Source organism: Mauremys mutica, chromosome 25, assembly GCF_020497125.1.
Source record: "Mauremys mutica isolate MM-2020 ecotype Southern chromosome 25, ASM2049712v1, whole genome shotgun sequence".
Lineage (NCBI taxonomy): Eukaryota > Metazoa > Chordata > Testudines > Geoemydidae > Mauremys > Mauremys mutica.
In genome coordinates, this window is record NC_059096.1 from 6,178,531 (window position 1) to 6,198,408 (window position 19,878).

Below are 19,878 nucleotides of genomic sequence, written 5' to 3' on the forward strand. Positions count from 1 at the left end.
AACCCCAATGTTCAGAGACAATAGTGGTCTCTCCTTCTCCTTTCAATTTCTCCAGTTCAACAACCCCACTCTTCCTCGAACCATCTTAAATCAAAGCTTAGACATCCCACTGCCCCCTCACCAGGTGCTCTCTCATCAGGCTTTCCCTCTGGAGATAATCTTCTTCTTTAAGCACCTTGACACCTTTCCACAGATGGTGTCTTTTCAGGGCTTTCTTTCTGGAGACGAGCTTCTGCTTTAGCACAGGACTCTGGGTGTCTCTTACTAGACTCACCTTCTTCCTTTTCTCCTCTTTGTTTTTGTGTCTCCTCCCTATATAAGGCCCAGGGGCCATCCCTTAGACCCAATTGGGCAGAAGGTAAGCAATCACTGGTACCCTGGACCTCACTCACTCTTAAAGGGACCACTGGTAGGGTTGCCAGTGTTGCTTGGATATATTCCTGGAGGTTTCATCACATGACATAATCTTAAATTCAAGATTAATCTTTACTTCCTGGAGACTCCAGGTCAATCCTGGAGGGTTGGCAATCCTCCCAGTCACCCTGTCATATTTCCATTCATTAAAAAAAAAAATCTCAGTCTCATTTCAGCGTCAGACTACCTTCTTTATTGTTTACAGTAGCAAAGAGCACAATATGCACAGAGCTAAGTGGCTACAAAATCCTTCTTCATTCTTAGCACGTCCGTTGTTAGAGTGCATAGACAGCTCCTCTGGAGAGTCTTGGGGCTACTGAGTCCTGGGAAAAGAGATAATTGGGAGAAGGAACAATGTTATGTGTTGCTATATTCAAGCCAGGCTGGATCAGATCCAAAATCTGTCCACTACAGTGGCCAGCAGCAGATGCTTCAAAGGAAGGTGCAAGAACCCCACAGTAGGCAGATATGTGATAATCCCCCACCCTCCAGGTCTCATCCTGGTCTCTAATAGAGATCGGCTTAAACCCTGATGCACAAGGCTTAATATCCCTTCTGAAAATTGTCATAATTAATTATGACACAGATGTATATCAAGAATGTGCACCAAAGTGTCCAATCTGTCTTTGAATCTTCTTAAATTCCTGGCCTCAACACCTTCCTGGGACAGTAAGTTCCACCGTTTAATCATACGTTGTGTGACAACATATTTCCTTCAATCAGTTTTTATTTCCCACCTTTTAATTTAATCAAATGCCATCTTGTTCTTGTGTTATGAGACTGTGAGAACAGAAATTCCTGATCTTCCTTCTCTAGACCAGTGGTTCTCAAAGCCGGTCTGCCGCTTGTCCAGGGAAAGCCCCTGGTGGGCCGGGCCAGTTTGTTTACTTGCCGCATCTGCAGGTCCGGATGATCGCGGCTCCCACTGGCCGCGGTTTGTCGTTCCAGGCCAATGGGGGCTGTGGGAAGGGTGGCCAGCACATCCCTCAGCCTGCGTCACTTTAAAAGACTGTGATTTTTGGAAAAGAGACAACTAAGGTGGGACGTGACAGAGGCCTACAAAATCATGAATGGGATGGAGAAAGTGAATAGGGGAGTGTTATTTACTCCCACATAACACAAGAACTGGGCTCACCCAATGAAATTAGTGGGCAGCACATTTAAAGCAAACAAAAGGACATAATTCTTCACACAATACACAGTTAACCTGTGGAACTCCTTGCCAGGGGATGTTGTGAAGGCCAAAAGTATAACTGGGTTAAAAAAAAAAGAATTAAATAAGTTCATAGAAGATAGGTCCCTCAATGGCTATTAGCTAAGGTGTTCAGGGCTGCAACCCTATGCTGTGGGTGTCCTAGGCCTCTGACTGTCAGATGCTGAGATTGGACAACAGGGGATGGATCACTTGATAATTGCCCTGGTCTGTTCATTCCCTCTGAAACCTCTGGCATTGGCCACTGTGAGAAGACAGGATACTGGGCTTGATGGACCATTGGTGTGATCCAGTCTGACTGTTCTCATGTATGTTATGTTATTATTACAGTGGGATGAAGACATTATTCCTGAGCTGTGCCTAGGGTGACCAGACAACAAGTGTGAAAAATCAGGACAGGGGTGGGGGGCAATAGGAGCCTATACAAGAAAAAGACCCAAAAATTGGGACTGTCCCTATAAAATCGAGACATCTGGTCACCCTAGCTGTGCCTCCTGAGCTGTGCCAGCGCAGCTAATGATCCGGCCTGAACATTATCTGAAGAAATCTAAAGTCTGTCACCAAAGCAGCCCAGCACCTTTATGCAGCTATTTGTACAGTGGGAGGGAGGGGGGGATGGGAACTGAAGCGAAGCATTAAAAAAAACAAGACTAGGAAGAACAGCCACTCACGTTGGTCTACAGAGATCAGCAGACATGAGCCACGCCAATAGCTCCTGGCTCAGAACGTCTTTCGAGGGATCAGATTCTTTGGGAGCAGTAAGACTGCAACAAATGTAAATCAGAGGAACAGAGATAATTCAGTTTCATTTGATAATGATCCACGAATACAAATCTCCCCTCAGGACCGGCAGCTTTGTGTTTTCCTTCCCTTACAAATATAGTCACTCACTTCAATGCTATTGGAAGATGTTTGATTGCCAGCTCTGGAGACTGGAGTCCTACACTGGACAGAGACAGGATGGGGCATCGGCAGAGCAAGCTTCCTTCACTCTGCCCCCTGCCAATATTCCTTCTCTGCTTCAAAGTCTTGTCTTCACTAGAAGATTTGCTCATGCAATTCAGCAGAGAGGTTTGAAGGTGAGAATTTTTGCAAAGGTAGCAGTGCCAATGTCAAAGAGAACTTGCTTTGCCAGACTGCTGGACAGACTGGACAGTGATTAGCTTATCAGAGGGCAACGCCGAGGGAATTTCACTCTGCAAATAAATTAGAGTTGGACCCCGTGGATCTGAATGGGAAAGTTTAGAGCCTGATTCAAATTTTGCAGCTCAGGGTCTTGTCTAAATTCATCTGCTGTCTGGATCTAACTGCTCAAGGACTCCCCAGTGAGGGGCACGCGTTTCCCTCCTCTCTGCATCTCGCAGTGCTCTGTATTATCCTTTACTAAATGTATCACTCCACACTCTTTCCCTCTGAAACCACAACATGGCTTTCCCTCCATCTTCCCCCTGCGTTGAGGAACCTCCCAAATAAATCTCTGCCTCCTTATCTGGACCAAAACCTAGGTAATCCTGCATGGATCCAGTCTCGTCCCTCAAGATGCTGCTTGGAGTCCTGGTTATTGCAGCAGGCAAGACAAACTCCCTTAGGTCATTTGCTCCTTAATAGAAACCCTCATGCTGCTGTCTGAGCATCCCAGCAAAACCATAAGCAGTGACAGGCAGTTTAAATTAAAGGGCATTTTGGTCTTAATAACCAGGCTCTCTTGTGCAAAATAAAAGCTTCAGTGAGGAAGGCAGAATGAAGAGGACATCTCAATGGCTGGGGGGCGTTCCTGCTGACTAACCAGGAAGGAAACGTGAGTGACTTAACCCCCTTTCCGACATGACAAACCCTTCAGACAGAGTCGTTAATGTGGCACTGATCGTCGGTCGGGCTGAGCTCACTCCTCTTTGCAGTTCTGGGGTGCACGGTGACCAGTGTGTTTGTGGGGGAGGGGTATTCTACAAACTCTCTGACACCCCCATGCCTGTTCCTAAACCTTCTGCCATGCATAAAAGTGAAGGCCATGAATGGAATAAATGGACAGTTGCATTTGGAATTCACCAGGGATACACTTCGTTTTCCAACAGAATTTGTTGTTGTGAGTCATGTTGCTACCAGCGTTCCAATTAAAGATCGGAAATGCCAGATTTCAACTATCTCTAATTCTTAGCAAAGCTTTGTAATCTGAAAGTGTTCCTTCAAATCACTCGGCCGCTGGGGATCCCGTCCTGCCATGGGGATACTAGTCCACAAGCAAATAGCTCTCCAGTCACAGAACTAACTCACCTCTGTTTTCTTTTGTTTTTTAGAAGCCAGACAAAAAAGTCCTGAGCCCCTTGGGAAGCCAGCTCCAAACCTTGACCACTGACAGCTGACAGCTGGGGTTCAGCTTCCCTCTTGGATGGATCGATGGCGTTACTGAAAAGGCAAAATTAAAAGAGTACTTCACCTTGGGATTCCACCAGAGTGTGCTAACATGCTTCCCTTGCGTGATTTCTGACCCCCTCTCCCTCCCCATGCCATCTACCAGCAGCACTGGAGGCCAAGGAGGAAGCCTCAGATAGCAGAGGGGAGATTTGCTGTGCCGTGTCTCCCCCCATGGAACAGAAGCATTTCCTGGAGTTCAAGCACTTGCATCATTGCTGCTGTCATGCAAGAAAAATATTCCGGGCTCTGCACTCTCCATACGCCTCAGTGTGGCCGACGACAGCCTGAAATTTGGACAACGGCAACACTAAAGACTCACTCGCTTTTCTTCTCTCTTCTGGCCAACAGCCACTCCACAAAGTTCTTCTTGAGCATGTTATCCATGGTCCGGCTGTAATCGCTGGCCAGGATGGCCTCGGAGTAGCGTCGCTGTACGGCTCTGGCGCCGGGACTCTTCGGGTTGGCACTGAGAATGCAGGAGATGCACAGAGCGAGTCATGGCCAGGCAGAGAGAAAATGTTGCAAAGGCCCCCCTGCTTCTAGCTCGAGGCGAATGCCCCATTTAAGGATTGTGGTTAGTGACATTTCATGACCAGCTGCAATATCTCTAATGCCATGACAGGGCCCCCAGTGCCTGCCCAAATTAATGAACTACACCAGGGCCGGATCCTCCTTTCCCAGCTTTCCATTCCATCCCCTAGGATACAAGCAACTCCTGTTGATTTCAGTGCGAGTCACTTGTGTCCTATGTGGGAGCGAGTTTACAGTGGGGGGAGGAGTTATATCATATGTCCATTTTGTATAATTGCCTGTGGCTTCAACAGCTTCAAAACATGAGAGCCTTCCAAGCCTGTCAGCCCTGAGGAATTAGCCAGCCTCGTTTATTTCTAGCTCATTTGCATGAGAAGTTTGCAGCTGGGGACTCAGGAGTTCTTGGCTCCCATCCCTGTGCTCAGGGCACTTGGCTAACAAATCTCCCTCATACCTGATCATCTCTAAAAGCAACTCTTCCTCTCCGCTCACCTCTCAGTGCTCTGAGATACACCACGTGAGATCCAGCTAAGGATCTGACCCAGTGCCCGGTGAAATCACTGGGAGGTCTAAAGTGCACAGAAAATGTTCGTGGCTTACCTGAAGTCATTCTCCTCCGTCAGGACAAGGCTCAGAGAGACCATGAGCAGAGCAAGAACTTTCAAGGACGTCATTTTCCTGGCTTGTTTCTCTGAAGGAAGACGGAAAGCACTGGCAATACAGATGACCAACAAGGCCAGACAACCAAGTGATCTGCTAACAGGAAAGCAAGCTGAGGGAGATGTGTGTAATTTGCGAGTGTGACTGTAATGCATGAATCTGACCCCTCTGCTTGGAACAGCCGCTTCTCTCCTGAACACAAAGCGACTTCCCCACACACCATTCCCAAAGCCCTTCCCTGCCACTTTACGGTTTTATATCGGAATCATCAATACATGGGACACTGTAAATTCCTTGAGGCAATTAACTAATTAATCTAATTAACATTTAGATTGACCTAGCTACATTTCTCAGGAGTGTGAAATAGTCACACTTGTGAGCAACACAGCCATGCTGACCTAACCTCCCAGCGTAGACACGGCTAGGACACCAGGACAACCCATCCATAGACCTAACTACCACCTTTTGGGCAGGGCTGCCTGGGCGGGGGGGCAAGTGGAGCAATTTGCCCCGGGCCCCCATGAGAGCCTTTCGGGGTCCCTGGAGCGGGGTCCTTCACTTGCTCCGGGGGCCCCGGAAAACTCTCCCGGGGCCTGGGCCCCTGGAGCTTCTTCTGCGGCAATTCAGCGGCGGGGGGTCTTTCCAGTCTGGGACCTGCGGCCGAAGTGCCCCGAAGACCCACGGCGGGGGGTCCTTCCGCCCTGGGACCCACCGCCGAAGTGCCGGGTCCCCTGCCCTCGGGGAGGTGGAGTTCCTACAACAACAGAAAAACCTGCCCATTGCTGTAGCCTGCAAACTACGCTACAGGGTTATAACGGCATAGCCAAGGTGCCGGAGCTATGCCTCCCCTATGTAGTCCCCATAGCATAGACAAACCCAAAGACCCTATCTTCCTCCACGTTTGCGAAAGGGCTGCATATCCCTACACTGCTTTAGGCGCTGCTCCAAAGCCCAGTGAAATCGGTGGGAGTCTTTCCATTGACTTCAATAGCTTCAGATTAGGACCTTACATAATAAATGGTAATAATATGGCAGCTTGATAGGAAGATTGTTCTATGTAAGATTTCTGCAGGATTTATGAGCCCAATCTAATTTCTATTTAGATGAATGGGCCTTTTTCCAGTCAGTTGGATAGGATTTTGAATTAAGATATAAGCCAAAATCCACTGAAGTTAATGGAGAGGCTCCTGTTCATTTGAAAACACTTTGGATCAGTCCCCAAGAAGTTATGGTCTTTGAGCTGTCACTGGTCCATGTGGTTTTTTTTCCAGATTTAAGTTCAAAACTCACTGGGCATTTGACTGCTTTGAATTAAGATCTCAGCTCTGCAAATGCTTTTCATAGAATATCAGGGTTGGAAGGGACCTCAGGAGGTCATCTAGTCCAACCCCCTGCTCAAAGCAAGACCAATCCCCAACTAAATTCCCAAGTCCCTAAATGGCCCCCTCAAGGATTGAATTCACAACCCTGGGTTTAGCAGGCCAATGCTCAAACCACTGAGCTATCCCTCCCCCCTCAAAAATATTGTCTTGTCTTTTCATTGTATTTATAGCAAAACACATTGAAAACATGCATTTTATTGTTTGGCATCTCACTCTCTTTTACAGATATTTTGGAAAATGTGCTGCAGTGCTGAGTTTTAATATTATTAACACCAATAAAAAAAGATCATTATATATCAGCATTTAGGTGTCCAGTCCCGCAAATACACCTCTCCCCGATATAACGCGACCCGATATAACACGAATTCAGATATAACACGGTAAAGCAGTGCTCCGGGGGGGCGGGCTGCGCGCTCTGGAGGATCAAAGCAAGTTCAATATAACACAGTTTCACCTATAACACAGTAAGATTTTGGGGCTCCCAAGGACAGCGTTATAGCAGGGTAGAGGTGCACTTTTATATGAGAGTAACTTTAGTCACATCAGTAAAGTTACTTATATTCTTAAATATTTCCAAGATCAGTCCCTTAATTATGATTTACAGAAATTGTGAAAATTTTAGATGCCGTTTAATGAATGACACATTTTTCACTTCTGGAAAAACAGGACATTTAAAAAATATTTGTGCAGCCCTTTTATTAAGTGAAAACTAATCAGATGAATAGTGGTTAAATCAAAGGTATAGTGGTTAAATCAAATATATCAAAAATCAAATGACTCAAGATCACATTATAGTAGTTAAATCAAAGGGATAGTGTTTACATCAAATGTATCAAGGTCAAATGAGTCAAGAATCCAATGTTTCATGTTTAAATCATATGTATAGCGAAACAACCACCTTAAAATGCTAATATCTAAAACAACAGAAGAGAAATGTTTGCAGAATGTGCTCATGAATTACAAAAAGAAGCTACATGAAATGCAAAGTTGAACAGTATTTGATTAATTTTGAATTTTAAAAGGCATCAAGCTTAAATAACTGATGGTGTTCCTTTTTTCAAATGCTTTTTGTTACATATATGAAAATAGTTAATCTGTGCATTGTTTTACTTAAAAGGTAATTTTTGGTCAAGCTGGGATAGAGGTAGAATTGTACCATGTATGAAAGAGAAGGAAAACATGTCGGAAAACATTCCCAGATTATGTTACATTTACCCGAGCAAGGGGGGAAACGGTTTAAACTGTTAAGAGATTTTATGAAAATCAGAACTGAGTTAGCACAATAATGTGATGATGTTTTTAACGATATTGCAGGATTGGGGTTCTGGTATGAAATTCTGAATCCAAATCGCTCCCACGCTATCAGCCACCGCGTACGGCATAAAAAAGGCTCTGCCGTCCCCCTCCATCATGCTGTTTGCCAGCATCGCTACCTTGTTGTGTCACTATAACTTAACTTGTTTATGAGCATAGGCAGTTGGCCTGTCCCTCCACTCCCAACCTGAAGGGCAAGTGGTCTGCTTTTCGTCTGGCCTCTACCCTTTGACCTGTCCAGCTTGGGTGGCCCTGCCAGGAGTTAAAACTCCCACCAACATACCTCCCGGGGTCACCGGAACACACAAGCCTTCCCACTGTGGCAAGATGCTAGAGGAAGGATCTTTGCCTCCCCCACACCTATCAGCCACTATATGCTATCCTGATGGTATACGGGGAGAATTCCCCCAGAACAAGCATTGTATTGCAAGCAAGCATGTGGACCCAGGGGATCCAGTGGATATCGTGTACTTAGATTTTCAGAAAGCTTTTGACAAGGTCCCTCACCAAAGGCTCTTACACAAAGTAAGCTGCCACGGGATAAGAGGGAAGGTTCTTTCATGGATTGGTAACTGGTTAAAAGATAGGAAACAAAGGGTAGGAATAAATGGTCCGTTTTCAGAATGGAGAGAGGTAAACAGTGGTGTCCCCCAGGAATCTGTTCTGGGACCAGTCCTATTCAACATATTCATAAATGATCTGGCAAAGGCAGTTAACATCGAGGTGGCAAAATTTGCAGATTATTCAAAATTACTAAAGATAGTTAAGACCCAGGGAGACTGCGAAGAGCTACAAAAGGATCTCTCAAAACTGGGTGACTAGGCAACAAAATGGCAGATTAAATTTAATGTTGATAAATGCAAAGTAATGCACATTGGAAAGCATAATCCCAACTATACATATAAAATGATGGGGTCTTAATTAGCTGTTACCACTCAGGAAAGAGATCTTGGAGTCACTGTGGATCGTTCTCTGAAAACATCCACTCAATGTGCAGCGGCAGTCAAAAAAGGGAACAGAATGCTGGGAATAATTAAGAAAGGGATAGAAAATAGGACAGAAAATCTCATGTTGCCTCTGTATAAATCCATGGTAGCCCACATCTTGAATACTGCATGCAGATCTGGTTGTTTCTTCTCAGAAAAAGATATATTGGAATTGGAAAAGGTTCAGAAAAGGGCAACAAAAATGATTCGGCATATGGAACGGCTTCTGTATGAGGAGAGATTAATAAGACTAGGACTTTTTAGCTTGGAAAAGACACAGCTAAGAGGAGATAAGATTCAGGTCTATAAAATCATGACTGGTTTAGAGAAAGTAGATAAGGAAGTGTTGTTTACTCCATCTCATAACACAAGAACTAGGGGTCACCAAATGAAATGAACAGGCAGCAGGTTTAAAACAAATGAAAGGAAGTATTTCTTCACACAATGCACAGTCAATCTGCGGAACTCCTTGCCAGGAGATTTTTAACCACTAGTGAGCTACGGTTCTAAGGGAGGATATGAAAGAGGTCTATAAAATCATGAATAGCGTGGAAAAAGTGAATAGAGAAGTGTTAGTTACCCTTTCCCACAGTACAGAAACCTGGGGTCACCCAATGAAATTAATAGGCAGCAGGTTTAATACGAACAAGAGGAAATACGTTTTAACACAACACACAATTAACCTGTGGAACTCATTGCCATGGAATGTTGGGATGGCCAAAGGTATATTTGGTTAAAAAAAGAACTAGATAAGTGCATGGAGGATAGATCCATCAATGGCGATTAGCTAAAATGATCAGAGATGCAACACCATACTTAAGGCGACCCTAAACCTCTCATTGCCAGAAGCTGGGAGAGGAAGACAGGGGTGGATCACTCCAAAATTGTCCTGTTCTGCACACTCTCTCTGAAGCTCTGTTACTGGCCACTGTCAGAGACAGGATAGTAGGCTAGATGGACCATTGATCTGACCAGTAAGGCAGCTCTCACTTCCTACTTTTTACACCTCCTTCTGCCTGAGAATGTCAAAGCCCTTTGCTGCCATCACACTATTATTTTAGAGAAGAGATTACAAAAATAAAGAGATTGGATTTTAGCTTCTTACCTTCCTGGTCCTCCGATGTAGCAATTAGGACTCCAGCAGATTCAGGTCTCAATTTAGGACCTTCAGCCCCTTTATATACACCAGGTGTGATGAACCAATTCTATTTCCATGAAATAAACAGGAAACCAGCCAGCTAATTAAAACAAATCAAAGCCACTTAGATCAGCTACATTAGGTCCATTGACCTACAGAGCAGGAAAATACCCTTTTAAAATATGTTTACATTAATGGCAATTAAGCATGGCTGTATGACAAAATTAAGAACTAGCGCACGTTATGGGCGTAATAGACATGGCATAAACCGTGTTGGCCCAGAACTGAACTCCACATGGTGCCTCCTTTCAGCTCCAGTTTCGTAGGGCGTGATAAAGTGGAGCAATGTTACTTAATTCCCCTCACTTCCTCTACCAAATGCAAATGGCAGCTGTTAATCAGTCCAGAGGCTGATTCTCTTTTCATTTACATTGGTATAAAGCAGGAGTCACTGCACTAAAGCCAGTGCATAGTGGGGCTCCCCCACTATGGCCCCATTATGCTTCTCTGATAGAATCCCTGGGGAATTCACCTGGCATGGGGGGGTTCCTGCTTCAGCCTAGAGGTGTTGTAGGCTGCCTTACTCTGCTTTCCTGTGCAGCCCTGGATACTGGAGTGTGCCCAGGGGTGAGAGGGATTGGATCAGGGGAGGACAGAGGCATGGTAGTAGGGCTCTGGACCAGGGCCGCCCAGAGGGGGGGGCAAGTGGGGCAATTTACCCCAGGCCCCGAGCCCCACAGGGGCCCCCATGAGAATATAGTATTCTATAGTATTGCAACTTTTTTTAATGGAAGGGGCCCCCAAAATTGCTTTGCCCCAGGCTCCCTGAATCTTCTGGGCAGCCCTGCTCTGGACTGCAGTTATTCTGGACTGCAGAGCAGCTCGTAGGCAATTATACATGACCTGCATAACTTAGAGCAGCCCCTGGGGACGCTGAGGTGGGCAGGCTCTTAACCGTGCTAGAATTCAGGGAGCACAAAGCGGGGGAGGTAAAGCCACCTTTTCCCTCTCTCTCCCGTGCTGCATCAGCTGTGAGGTGCAGCACAGAATGGAGTTATACCAGTATAAAAGGGGTGTATGTGAAAAGAACATAGGAGGTGGGGTGCTGAGAGCCATTGAACCAAACTCTAAACCCTGTATATGATGGAACCCACTTCAAACCAGGGGGTGTGGCAGCCCCCCTAGCAGGCCTAGTTTCAGCACCTATGCTGGAAGGACCTCTTGGACCAGCACGTTCAATCTCCTGTTATCACCGGCAACTTCATCATATAATTCCATTCATAAATGTATCAAATAAGAACCAGCGTGTTTCATAGAATCATAGAAATGTAGGGCTGGAAGGGACCTCGAGAAGTCATCCAATGCAGCCCCCTGCACTGAGGCAGGACCAAGTAAACCTAGACGAGCCCTGAGATGGGTTTGTCCAACCGGTTCTTAAAAACCTCTTGTGAATTCCACAACCTCCCTTGGAAGCCTGTTCCAGAGCTTGACTACTCGTATCGTTAGAAAGTTTTCCCTAACATCTAACCTAAATCTCCCTGGCTGCAGGTTAAGCCCATTACTTCTTATCCTACCTTCAGTGGACATGGAGAACAATTGATCACTGTCCTCTTTGTAACAGCCCTTAACATATTTGAAAACTGTTACCTGGTCCCCCCCTACCCCCGTCTTCTTTTCTCAAGACTAAACAAGTCCAGGTTTTTTAACCTTTCCTCCTAAATCAGGTTTTCTAAACCTTTGATCATTTTTGTTGCTCTCCTCCAGGCTCTCTCCAGTTTGTCCACGTCTTTCCTAAAGTGCGGCATCCACAGCTGGACACAATACTACAGCTGAGGCCTCACCAGTGCAGAGTAGAGCACAACAATTACCTCCTGGATCTTACATATGATGCTTCTGTTACTACACAATTGCATCATGTTGTTGACTCATATGTAGTTTCTGATCCACTATAACCCCCAAAAAGAACAGGAGGACTTGTGGCACCTTAGAGACTAACAAATTTATTTCAGCATAAGCTTTCGTGGGCTACGGCCCACTTCATCGGATGCATAGCTGTAGCCCACGAAAGCTTATGCTCAAATAAATTTGTTAGTCTCTAAGGTGCCACAAGTATTCCCATTCTTTTTGCGGATACAGACTAACACGGCTGCTACTCTATAACCCCCAGTTCCTTTTCAGCAGTACGATCACCTAGCCAGTTATTCCCCCTAGTGTAGGTGTGCATATGATTTTTCCTTCCAAAGTGAAGTACTTTGCACAAGTATCAGAGGGGTAGCCGTGTTAGTCTGGATCTGTAAAAGCAGCCAAGAGTCCTGTGGCACCTTATAGACTAACATGTATTGGAGCATGAGCTTTCGTGGGTGAATTCCCACTTCGTCGTATTCACCCACAAAAGCTCATGCTCCAATACGTCTGTTAGTCTATAAGGTGCCACAGGACTCTTTGCTACTTTGAACAAATCTTTATTGAATTTCATCTAATTGATTTTGGACCAATTCTCCAATTTGTCAAGGTAATTTTTAATTCTAGTCCTGTCTTCCAAAGTGCTCACAAACCCTCCCAGCTTGGTATCATCTGCAAAATTTATAAATATACTCTCCACTCCATTTTCCAAACCATTAACGAAAATATTTAACAGTACTAGACCCAAGACTGGCTCCTACAGGACCCCACAAGATAATCCCTCCCAGTTTGCTGTCAAACCATTGATAATTATTCTGAGCACAGTCTTTCAGTCAGTTGTGCATCCACTTTATAGCAATTTCCCTAGTTATAGTCTGACGTTGCTGACTATTGTGACTTGTCAAGTTATCTACTGCTGTGTCTATCTGTCTATCTGGCACATGTACCAGTAATAGTGCTGCCGGGTTTGCAGCTGGTACTCCAGGTTCCCCCTATTACTGGGGTCAGATTGGGGGGGAAGGGGAAAGGTGGAGGCCCTTTTCCATGCTCTGCCCACAAAATAATATGCCCATGGTCTTGGGCCTGGCCCCTTCTTGATTGAGGGGAAAAAAGGAGGGAGGGGGAGTTGGTATCTCTGAAACTCCACCCACTTGTGGCATCAAAAAGAGGCATGCTTCAGAGCAAATTGTGCAGGTCTACGACTTTCCCTCACCTTTCTTAGGGCTTGGGTGTAGACAGCCACAAATCTTAAGGCCGCAAGCGCTGAGAGGTGTGAATGACCTCATTCATCTCAGTGAGATGTTAACTCCCATGCCCACTGATGATAATGTAAATGTCAGCATTGTCAAATATTTCATTCCATAGGCCTGGTCTATACATTTTACTGATATATTTATACCAGGACAATCTCTAGCATGGACATGGTTAAACTGTACAGGAAGGGGAATAAGCTATACTGGTATCAGGCACTTTCACGTTGGTATGACTGCATCCACACTGGGAGCTGCACTGGTATAACTATATTGGTAAAAAATCACCCTGACCAATCAAAAAAGGTTATTCTGGTACAAGAATGTGTGTTGACCAGACCTATAAAATGAAATAGTGAACAGTGTTGATATTTAAATGATCTTTACTGGGCATTAACATCTACACTGGAGCCTGAGGTGTAACTTCCGGCTAGCGAGCTAAAAATAGCAGCCATGGCTGCAAGGGCAGTGGGAGGGGCTAGCTGCCCTGAGAACATACCTAGGGTTTAAGAGGATGGCCAACCTGTCCCACTGCTTGTGCCATGGTGGTTATGCTGCTATTTTTAGCATGTTAGCTCTATCACAGCTAGTGCCGCTATGTCTACCTAAACTGGAACTTACACGTTTCAGCTCCAGTGCAGACAAATCCTGAGATGAATGGGGTGTTTCACACCTCTTGGAGTTGTTGTTCCAGGCTCTCTGCACACGCAGCAACACATCCATTACATTTGGGTCAAGTTTTCTGGTTTTCTTAGCAACCATCACAGCTAGAGATTCAGGCCAGGTCTATGCTCAAAAGTTAAGTCGACCCAGCTATGTCACTCAGGGGTGTGAAAAATCCACACCTCCTGAGCAAGGTAGTTAAGCTTAAGCTGACGTAACCCCAAGGTAGACAGCGCTAGTTCAAGAGAAAAATCCTTCTGTCAACCTAGCTAACACCTCTCAGGGTGGTGGAATTAAATACATTGACGGGAGAACCCCTTCTGTCGCTGTAGTGAGTGTCTACACTGAAGTGCTACAGTGGAGCAGCTGCAGCTGTGCTGCTGTAGTGTTTCAAGTGTAGACAAGCTCTCAGATCTTGTCTACACTAGAAAGGGTTTGCTACTAATGCTGTGCCAGCTACCCTCTCCCTGCACCATAGAGATACAGTTTATATCAGCAACAGAATGCTTTTGTCCATACAGTTTATACCAGTTCCATGAATGAAATAAGCTATCCTGACAGAAGGACATGGTGTCTGCATCTACAGTAGAGCTTTTGCCGGTATAAAAATGTCATTAAAAATAAAATAAAAAAAATCACACCCCCGAAAGCAAAATCACTGTCCTGGCAAAAGTTTCAAGTGAAGGCCTTCATTTTCCTTTTAAATCAAACAGATTCTGGAATACAAGCCAGTAGCTTCAGAGAGGTGCTGAATATATAGCATATAGGTGTGTGCCAGCTATTTCAAAGCCCCGCTATCCCATTCCTTAACTAGGTGGGTACAGATGGACGGATCTGAAATGGAGAGATCATAACATGGTAACGACTGAAGCCATTTCGTTAACCACATGGCAGCAGGGTAAGAAACACAATCTCATTTTGCACTGCCCTTTTTCATATGCCTTATTAAAGCTTGTAACCACTACATCACACTACACCCTTGTTCCAGCATGCCTGGCAATTTCATAGTGTACCATATGGACCCTTGCAGTTGCCTTTTGGGCTAGTGAAGCATTGGAAGTGCTTGAGACTAAGAAAAATCAGTGCTCTCCACCATGAGACAGGAATCTTGGGTTCTCTTCCTGGGTCTGCCACCAACTTGATGTTTGAGCCCTGCCTCAGTTTCCCCATCTGCCTATCTCAGAAAGGTGCTGAGATTTTATTCTTTAGTGTTTGAGATCCTTAGGTAGAATGTGTGAGAGGAGGGGAAATTATTCATTAACCAAATAGTAACAGCTTTTAATCTGTCCTGGATTTGAACCAATGACCTAGAGCTTAAGAACCTCATATGGTCCATTATGCCTCCAGCTGCTACCTTAATGTCCTTGTAATAATGATGCAATATAAGAGTGCTAAATAACTACAAATAACCAATTTGCGCTCCGAGTGTGGTTGCTAATCAATAAGCTGGAATAGTATATCCCAATGTCTTTATTATATGTATTCTGAGTACTGAACTCCCAGTCAACTCTGATATCTTGTTTCTCCAAAGTGCAACACATTTGTTTTCCCTTCATTAAGTTCCTCTGTAGGATGTGGAGTTAATAGGGTGAAATAAAAATCCAGCAACATTAAATACTGACCGGCTGTTCTGAGTGAGGGTGATTTCAGTGCATTCACCTGGGAGCCCGTTTGAACTGCTGCTTTGCTCTGAAATTAAAGAATGGAACCTGCGTTGCCTGCATTTAATTTTGTTTCCCCAACTATCCACGGTTTAATAATGCTAATGGGTGATCTTTGTGTACTAATTCAGGCCCCAGTTCAGGACAATAACGAAAGCACGTACTTACCATTAACTAATCTGTGGTACAAGATTGCCTGTCAGTCTCAATATTCGGTATGCTCTAACAGTAACCACATTCTGCACCTCTGTAGCACCTTTCGGCTGAGGATTTCAAAGCATCTGAAATAATTAATTAGCCAAACCCTGCAAAGTAGATACATACAAAAGGAAGTACTGGAGTGGGACTCAGTGGGGACGTTGGCTGAATTCCCTGCTTTGACACAGACTCGTCGTGATTCTGGGCAGCGGGCAAGTCACCCATCTTCACTGCATGGTTAACCCGGGCTCTTATCTGGGTTTTAGCCCAACCCTCTCTCCCCTCCACACAGAAAACCCTCCGAGCTAGCTGCGTTTGGATGTGCTTTAAGACTAGCTGACCCGCCCAGGAGTATTAGTTACAACCCAGGCTCTGCTTTCACTTGGGCTGGAACCCGTCCTCTTTGCAGATAGGACACTGGCTAAATCACCTGCTGATAGTCCTCCCGAAGGAGGAATAAAGTTCCCCTGCAACTGACACAATAGCCTGGGAAAGAATCCTAGAGTGTCTCAGCACATAGGCTCTGGGACACACAGGGGTGAGTGCAGAAGCAATGAGGGCACGGTGACACAGGTAAGGCTTTGCAGTGGGCATGCTCAGATCTGGGCTTGGCTAACCCAGGTATAAGGCAAATGCCTGGGGTCACTGGGCCACTTTTTTAGAAGAGCTCAGCAAATGAGCCCCAGCTGGCTTGGGAGGCCTCCCACCACCTGAGTGGCCAAATGGCCTGTATTTTCGCTCAGCTGGTCACACTTAAAAATTGTGTCTGGCCAGGCAAAAATACCAACCATTTTACTCCAGGAAGACGTGTATCTTACATGGCTTGTGCTTATAAGCATGATATCCTACCTTGTGATCCAGCCGGTCTGACTTCTGGATAACAACAGCCTGATTGCAACCCAGAAAACCATCTATGGGGAGGGATAGCTCAGTGGTTTGAGCATCAGCCTGCTAAACCCAGGGTTGTGAGTTCAATCCTTAGGGATTTGGGGCAAAATCAGTACTTGGTCCTGCTAGTGAAGGCAAGGGGCTGGACTCAATGACCTTTCAGGGTCCCTTCCAGCTCTGTGAGATAGGTATATCTCCATATATATTAGGCTGCCTGTTCTAAAGTATCTGAGCAGCAACTTCCAAGCTCTGATAAAACTCCTGTACAGATGGGGCCAGCAACTCATTACCTTTACCTGTCTACTGGCAAAATCTTCCTTGGCTTTGGCCTTGCCTGCACCTGGACGCTGCTATCTTTCTCTTTCACTGTAACATGGGATGTTGGGCCAGAGCTGGTGAAACAGCGGCTGAGTTAGGACATTGTCCTAGGGCAATTTAATCCGGCCAGCTGTCTTCAGCGGGGGTTTACACCTCTGACGGATAATGCACTGAAATACTTGGTTGTATTGCTGGGAATCTGCAGGCTTCACAACCCTCCCACGCAATAACCCCAGCTGGGAAGTGCCCCACAGCTTCTTGCAGCTTCCTCCCTGTTCTCAGGTGAGCCTGCAGAACAAAGGCCCTGCTAAGAGCGCATTCTTGCTATACACCCTTTGGAGCTCAGCGAGAGCAGCCGTTCCATCGCCTCGTTCCTGGTTTCCACGGCAATAAGAAGATAGCCCTCCTTGCCAACAGCGGCGCAGGCCCCGTCTACACTAGGCAAAAAGATGTTGCCAAAAGCCCAGCGCTTCGGTTGCCTTGTGCTAGAAACTCCTTTGCACGGCCTCACACAGCCCTCACCGCAGGCATCTCACCAGCAGCAGTCGGACCATTTGGTTGGGATGAGGCTTTTAGCTCTGGTCTCGCTCAACCGCTGCAGCCTGCGTTGGTTTCTCTGCAGCATACACAGGAAGCCGTGAGAGCCGCAGCTGCCCCAGTTCTCCATGTTCCCCATAACCCTAACCCACAATGCGGCGCTTCACGACTGGAGGTGACTCCAATGCCCCCCGTCTCAGGAGCAAAGCTGGCTTATGGGAAATGGGGTTCAGGAGCCCCAGCATGCACTGGGACAAGCCCAGCTGTGTGGGATGCACCCAATGGTATCATCAGAAACAACACGGCACTGAAGCATCGCACGGGCAAGTGAGATGAGCATCGTATGCTTTCAGGACTTTTGCAATGGGCTTCCTTGCTTTGTGTGGACCCATCCATTGTGTCGGAAGAGACCATGCAGAGGCCCCTTGCTAACTTCCTAACTGCCTGATCATCCCCAACCCCTTGAAATCCACACTTAGAGGGGCCCTTCTACATGCTGATCTTATCCTTTCCTAATGGGGTTAACCACCTCTACACTATCATCCTTCCATGGGTCCAGGGATCTACACATGGGGGCTAATCAAGCCTGCCCTGAAGGCAGTGGAAAGATCCCCATTGACTTAGGTGGATGCTGGCTCGAGGCTGTGGGGAGTAGATGGGTGGGGGTGGAATCTGGCAGTAGGAGCATTAAACCTGAATGCTCCAACCAATGCTGCCTCCACCCAAAGAATCTCAATTCTGTGCCAGGCCACACAGATTTCAGTCGTTACGTACTTTCAGTGAGAAAACTACTTCATGCTGTGGGGTGAGCCCACATTCCTGGTCATGTCAAAGTATGACTGATCCCATTTACAATGCACCTGTGGCTTGTAGTAACTAGAGGCTCCACCTCAGACCTGGTCACATCCTTACCCCAACCTTGCTGTTTGTAAAGGAGAAGGGATTGGAGGCATGGGAATCTCAGGGTCCAGTTCTCTCCCCCTGCCTAAGACACAAGTAAACCTGGAAGTCAATGGGTCCCATCAGTTAATTTGCAGAGGATGAAACCCCAGGGCAGGTTTTCCTTCCCACACTTCCTACTGTGTCTTGGCAGGTGCATTGTCTAGTGTCACTCTCTGTGTCAGCCCTTGAGTTTATATGACCTAAACCCCTTCAGTGGAGCGTTGTCCATCCTCCTTAGTAAAGCTGATAAATCTGCTACGGTCTTGGCTAGCAAAGGCGAGTCTTTTAGATCAGGCAGCAGAGAGTTATGCTTTAAGATCCAGAGCCCACAGGTTTGATCCCACCAAGGAGTGTGTCATTACATCTCTCCTGCCGATACAGTTCCAGATCCCCGTGGTGGTATTTGCCAGCCTCAGCATCCTAAGCCTGTCACCTGCCTTTAAAATCACCCCCAAAAAATCAAACTTCTCTGAATTCAGAATCAAGTGAGATTCAGATCATGCTCCCGGGGAATCTCTCAACTGAAGAACACTGCTTCACCCTCTGTGCTGGATCTCTGCATTCCTGCCCTGGCTTGCTGAGCTCACAGATGGTCAATGAAGCAGTTTTCCTTACAGAGGTGAAACACCTGATATGTCATTAAGCAGTGACATTCCCTGTTAATTGCAAATAAGCCCTAGAATCTGTTAGGGTTTCCAGAGGTTGTTCTTGACCAACTATACTCACCTGTTTGGCTGCTCCAGATCCTTCCTTGCTGAAAATTCAACCACAATCAGCAAGATATTTTGCCAAATCCAAAAAACTGGAGTACAACACAGAAAAGGACAAAGGCGTCCTTATACTCCCCCATCTGTCTCTCTGTATCCAGCTCTTAGATTGCAAGCTCTCTGGGGCAGGGGGCATCTTTTTGTTCTGTTTTTGTACAGCCCCTAGCACAAGGGGGTCCTGATCCATGACGACAGCTGCTGGGCTCTATAGTGATACGAAGAAAGAAAGAAAAACTAAAGGCTAAAAAAATGCAAAGGAAAAAAAAGTATATTTTTACATCAAGTTCGCTACCTTAATGTAAAAATCTTAGTGGAGACCAAACCCTGTCGTTTGTAGCTCAATGTGTCTAGCTGATGATGAAGTATACCCCAGATAGTCGGATAGGGTTCACCTGGATAGTGCCATCAAGGTAAAATCAGCCTGTGACTTGTCTCCATTAAGATATTGTTTATTAGCTGGAATGAAACAGTGAATTGAGCTGGAGAGATTAGAGCCGTGGAAGCTTCAGGTAACAACGGGAAAGAATTGGTCCTGATCCAGTGTATTCCTGGCAGGGGGAGGAAATGAACAGCACAGTTATACCAGGAAGGAGTTGGACTAAGCAGCTACTGTGGTAAAGTGAGCTTACTACTGTCTTTACTTCACTTTTTCTGTGGGCAAGTATTACTGTTGCCACAAGAAAGGTGTGTAGGGCTGGGACT

At 45.9% G+C, this 19,878-nt stretch overlaps 1 protein-coding gene across 8 annotated transcripts; it reads right to left on the reverse strand.

Moving 5' to 3' along the window:
* Positions 1 to 639: 639 nt before the first annotated feature.
* Positions 640 to 18,959, reverse strand: LOC123356239 (pro-glucagon-like). Of its 8 annotated transcripts, none has more exons than XM_044999285.1 (9): positions 18,380 to 18,959; positions 15,695 to 15,831; positions 15,488 to 15,554; positions 10,018 to 10,150; positions 5,171 to 5,261; positions 4,359 to 4,505; positions 3,899 to 4,030; positions 2,299 to 2,391; positions 640 to 737 (listed from the first exon to the last, which is right to left on the reverse strand). In XM_044999285.1, the coding sequence occupies exons 5-9, from the start codon at positions 5,242 to 5,244 to the stop codon at positions 728 to 730; spliced, it is 456 nt and encodes a 151-aa protein (XP_044855220.1). In that variant the 5' UTR covers positions 5,245 to 5,261; positions 10,018 to 10,150; positions 15,488 to 15,554; positions 15,695 to 15,831; positions 18,380 to 18,959; the 3' UTR covers positions 640 to 727. The 8 variants fall into 8 exon arrangements, with proteins under 8 accessions (XP_044855220.1, XP_044855221.1, XP_044855219.1 ...); XM_044999286.1 differs by lacking the exon at positions 18,380 to 18,959 and adding an exon at positions 16,909 to 17,008 and having other exon boundaries at positions 15,695 to 15,807; XM_044999284.1 differs by lacking the exon at positions 18,380 to 18,959 and adding an exon at positions 16,155 to 16,331 and having other exon boundaries at positions 15,695 to 15,789.
* Between the last annotated feature and the right edge of the window lie 919 nt (positions 18,960 to 19,878).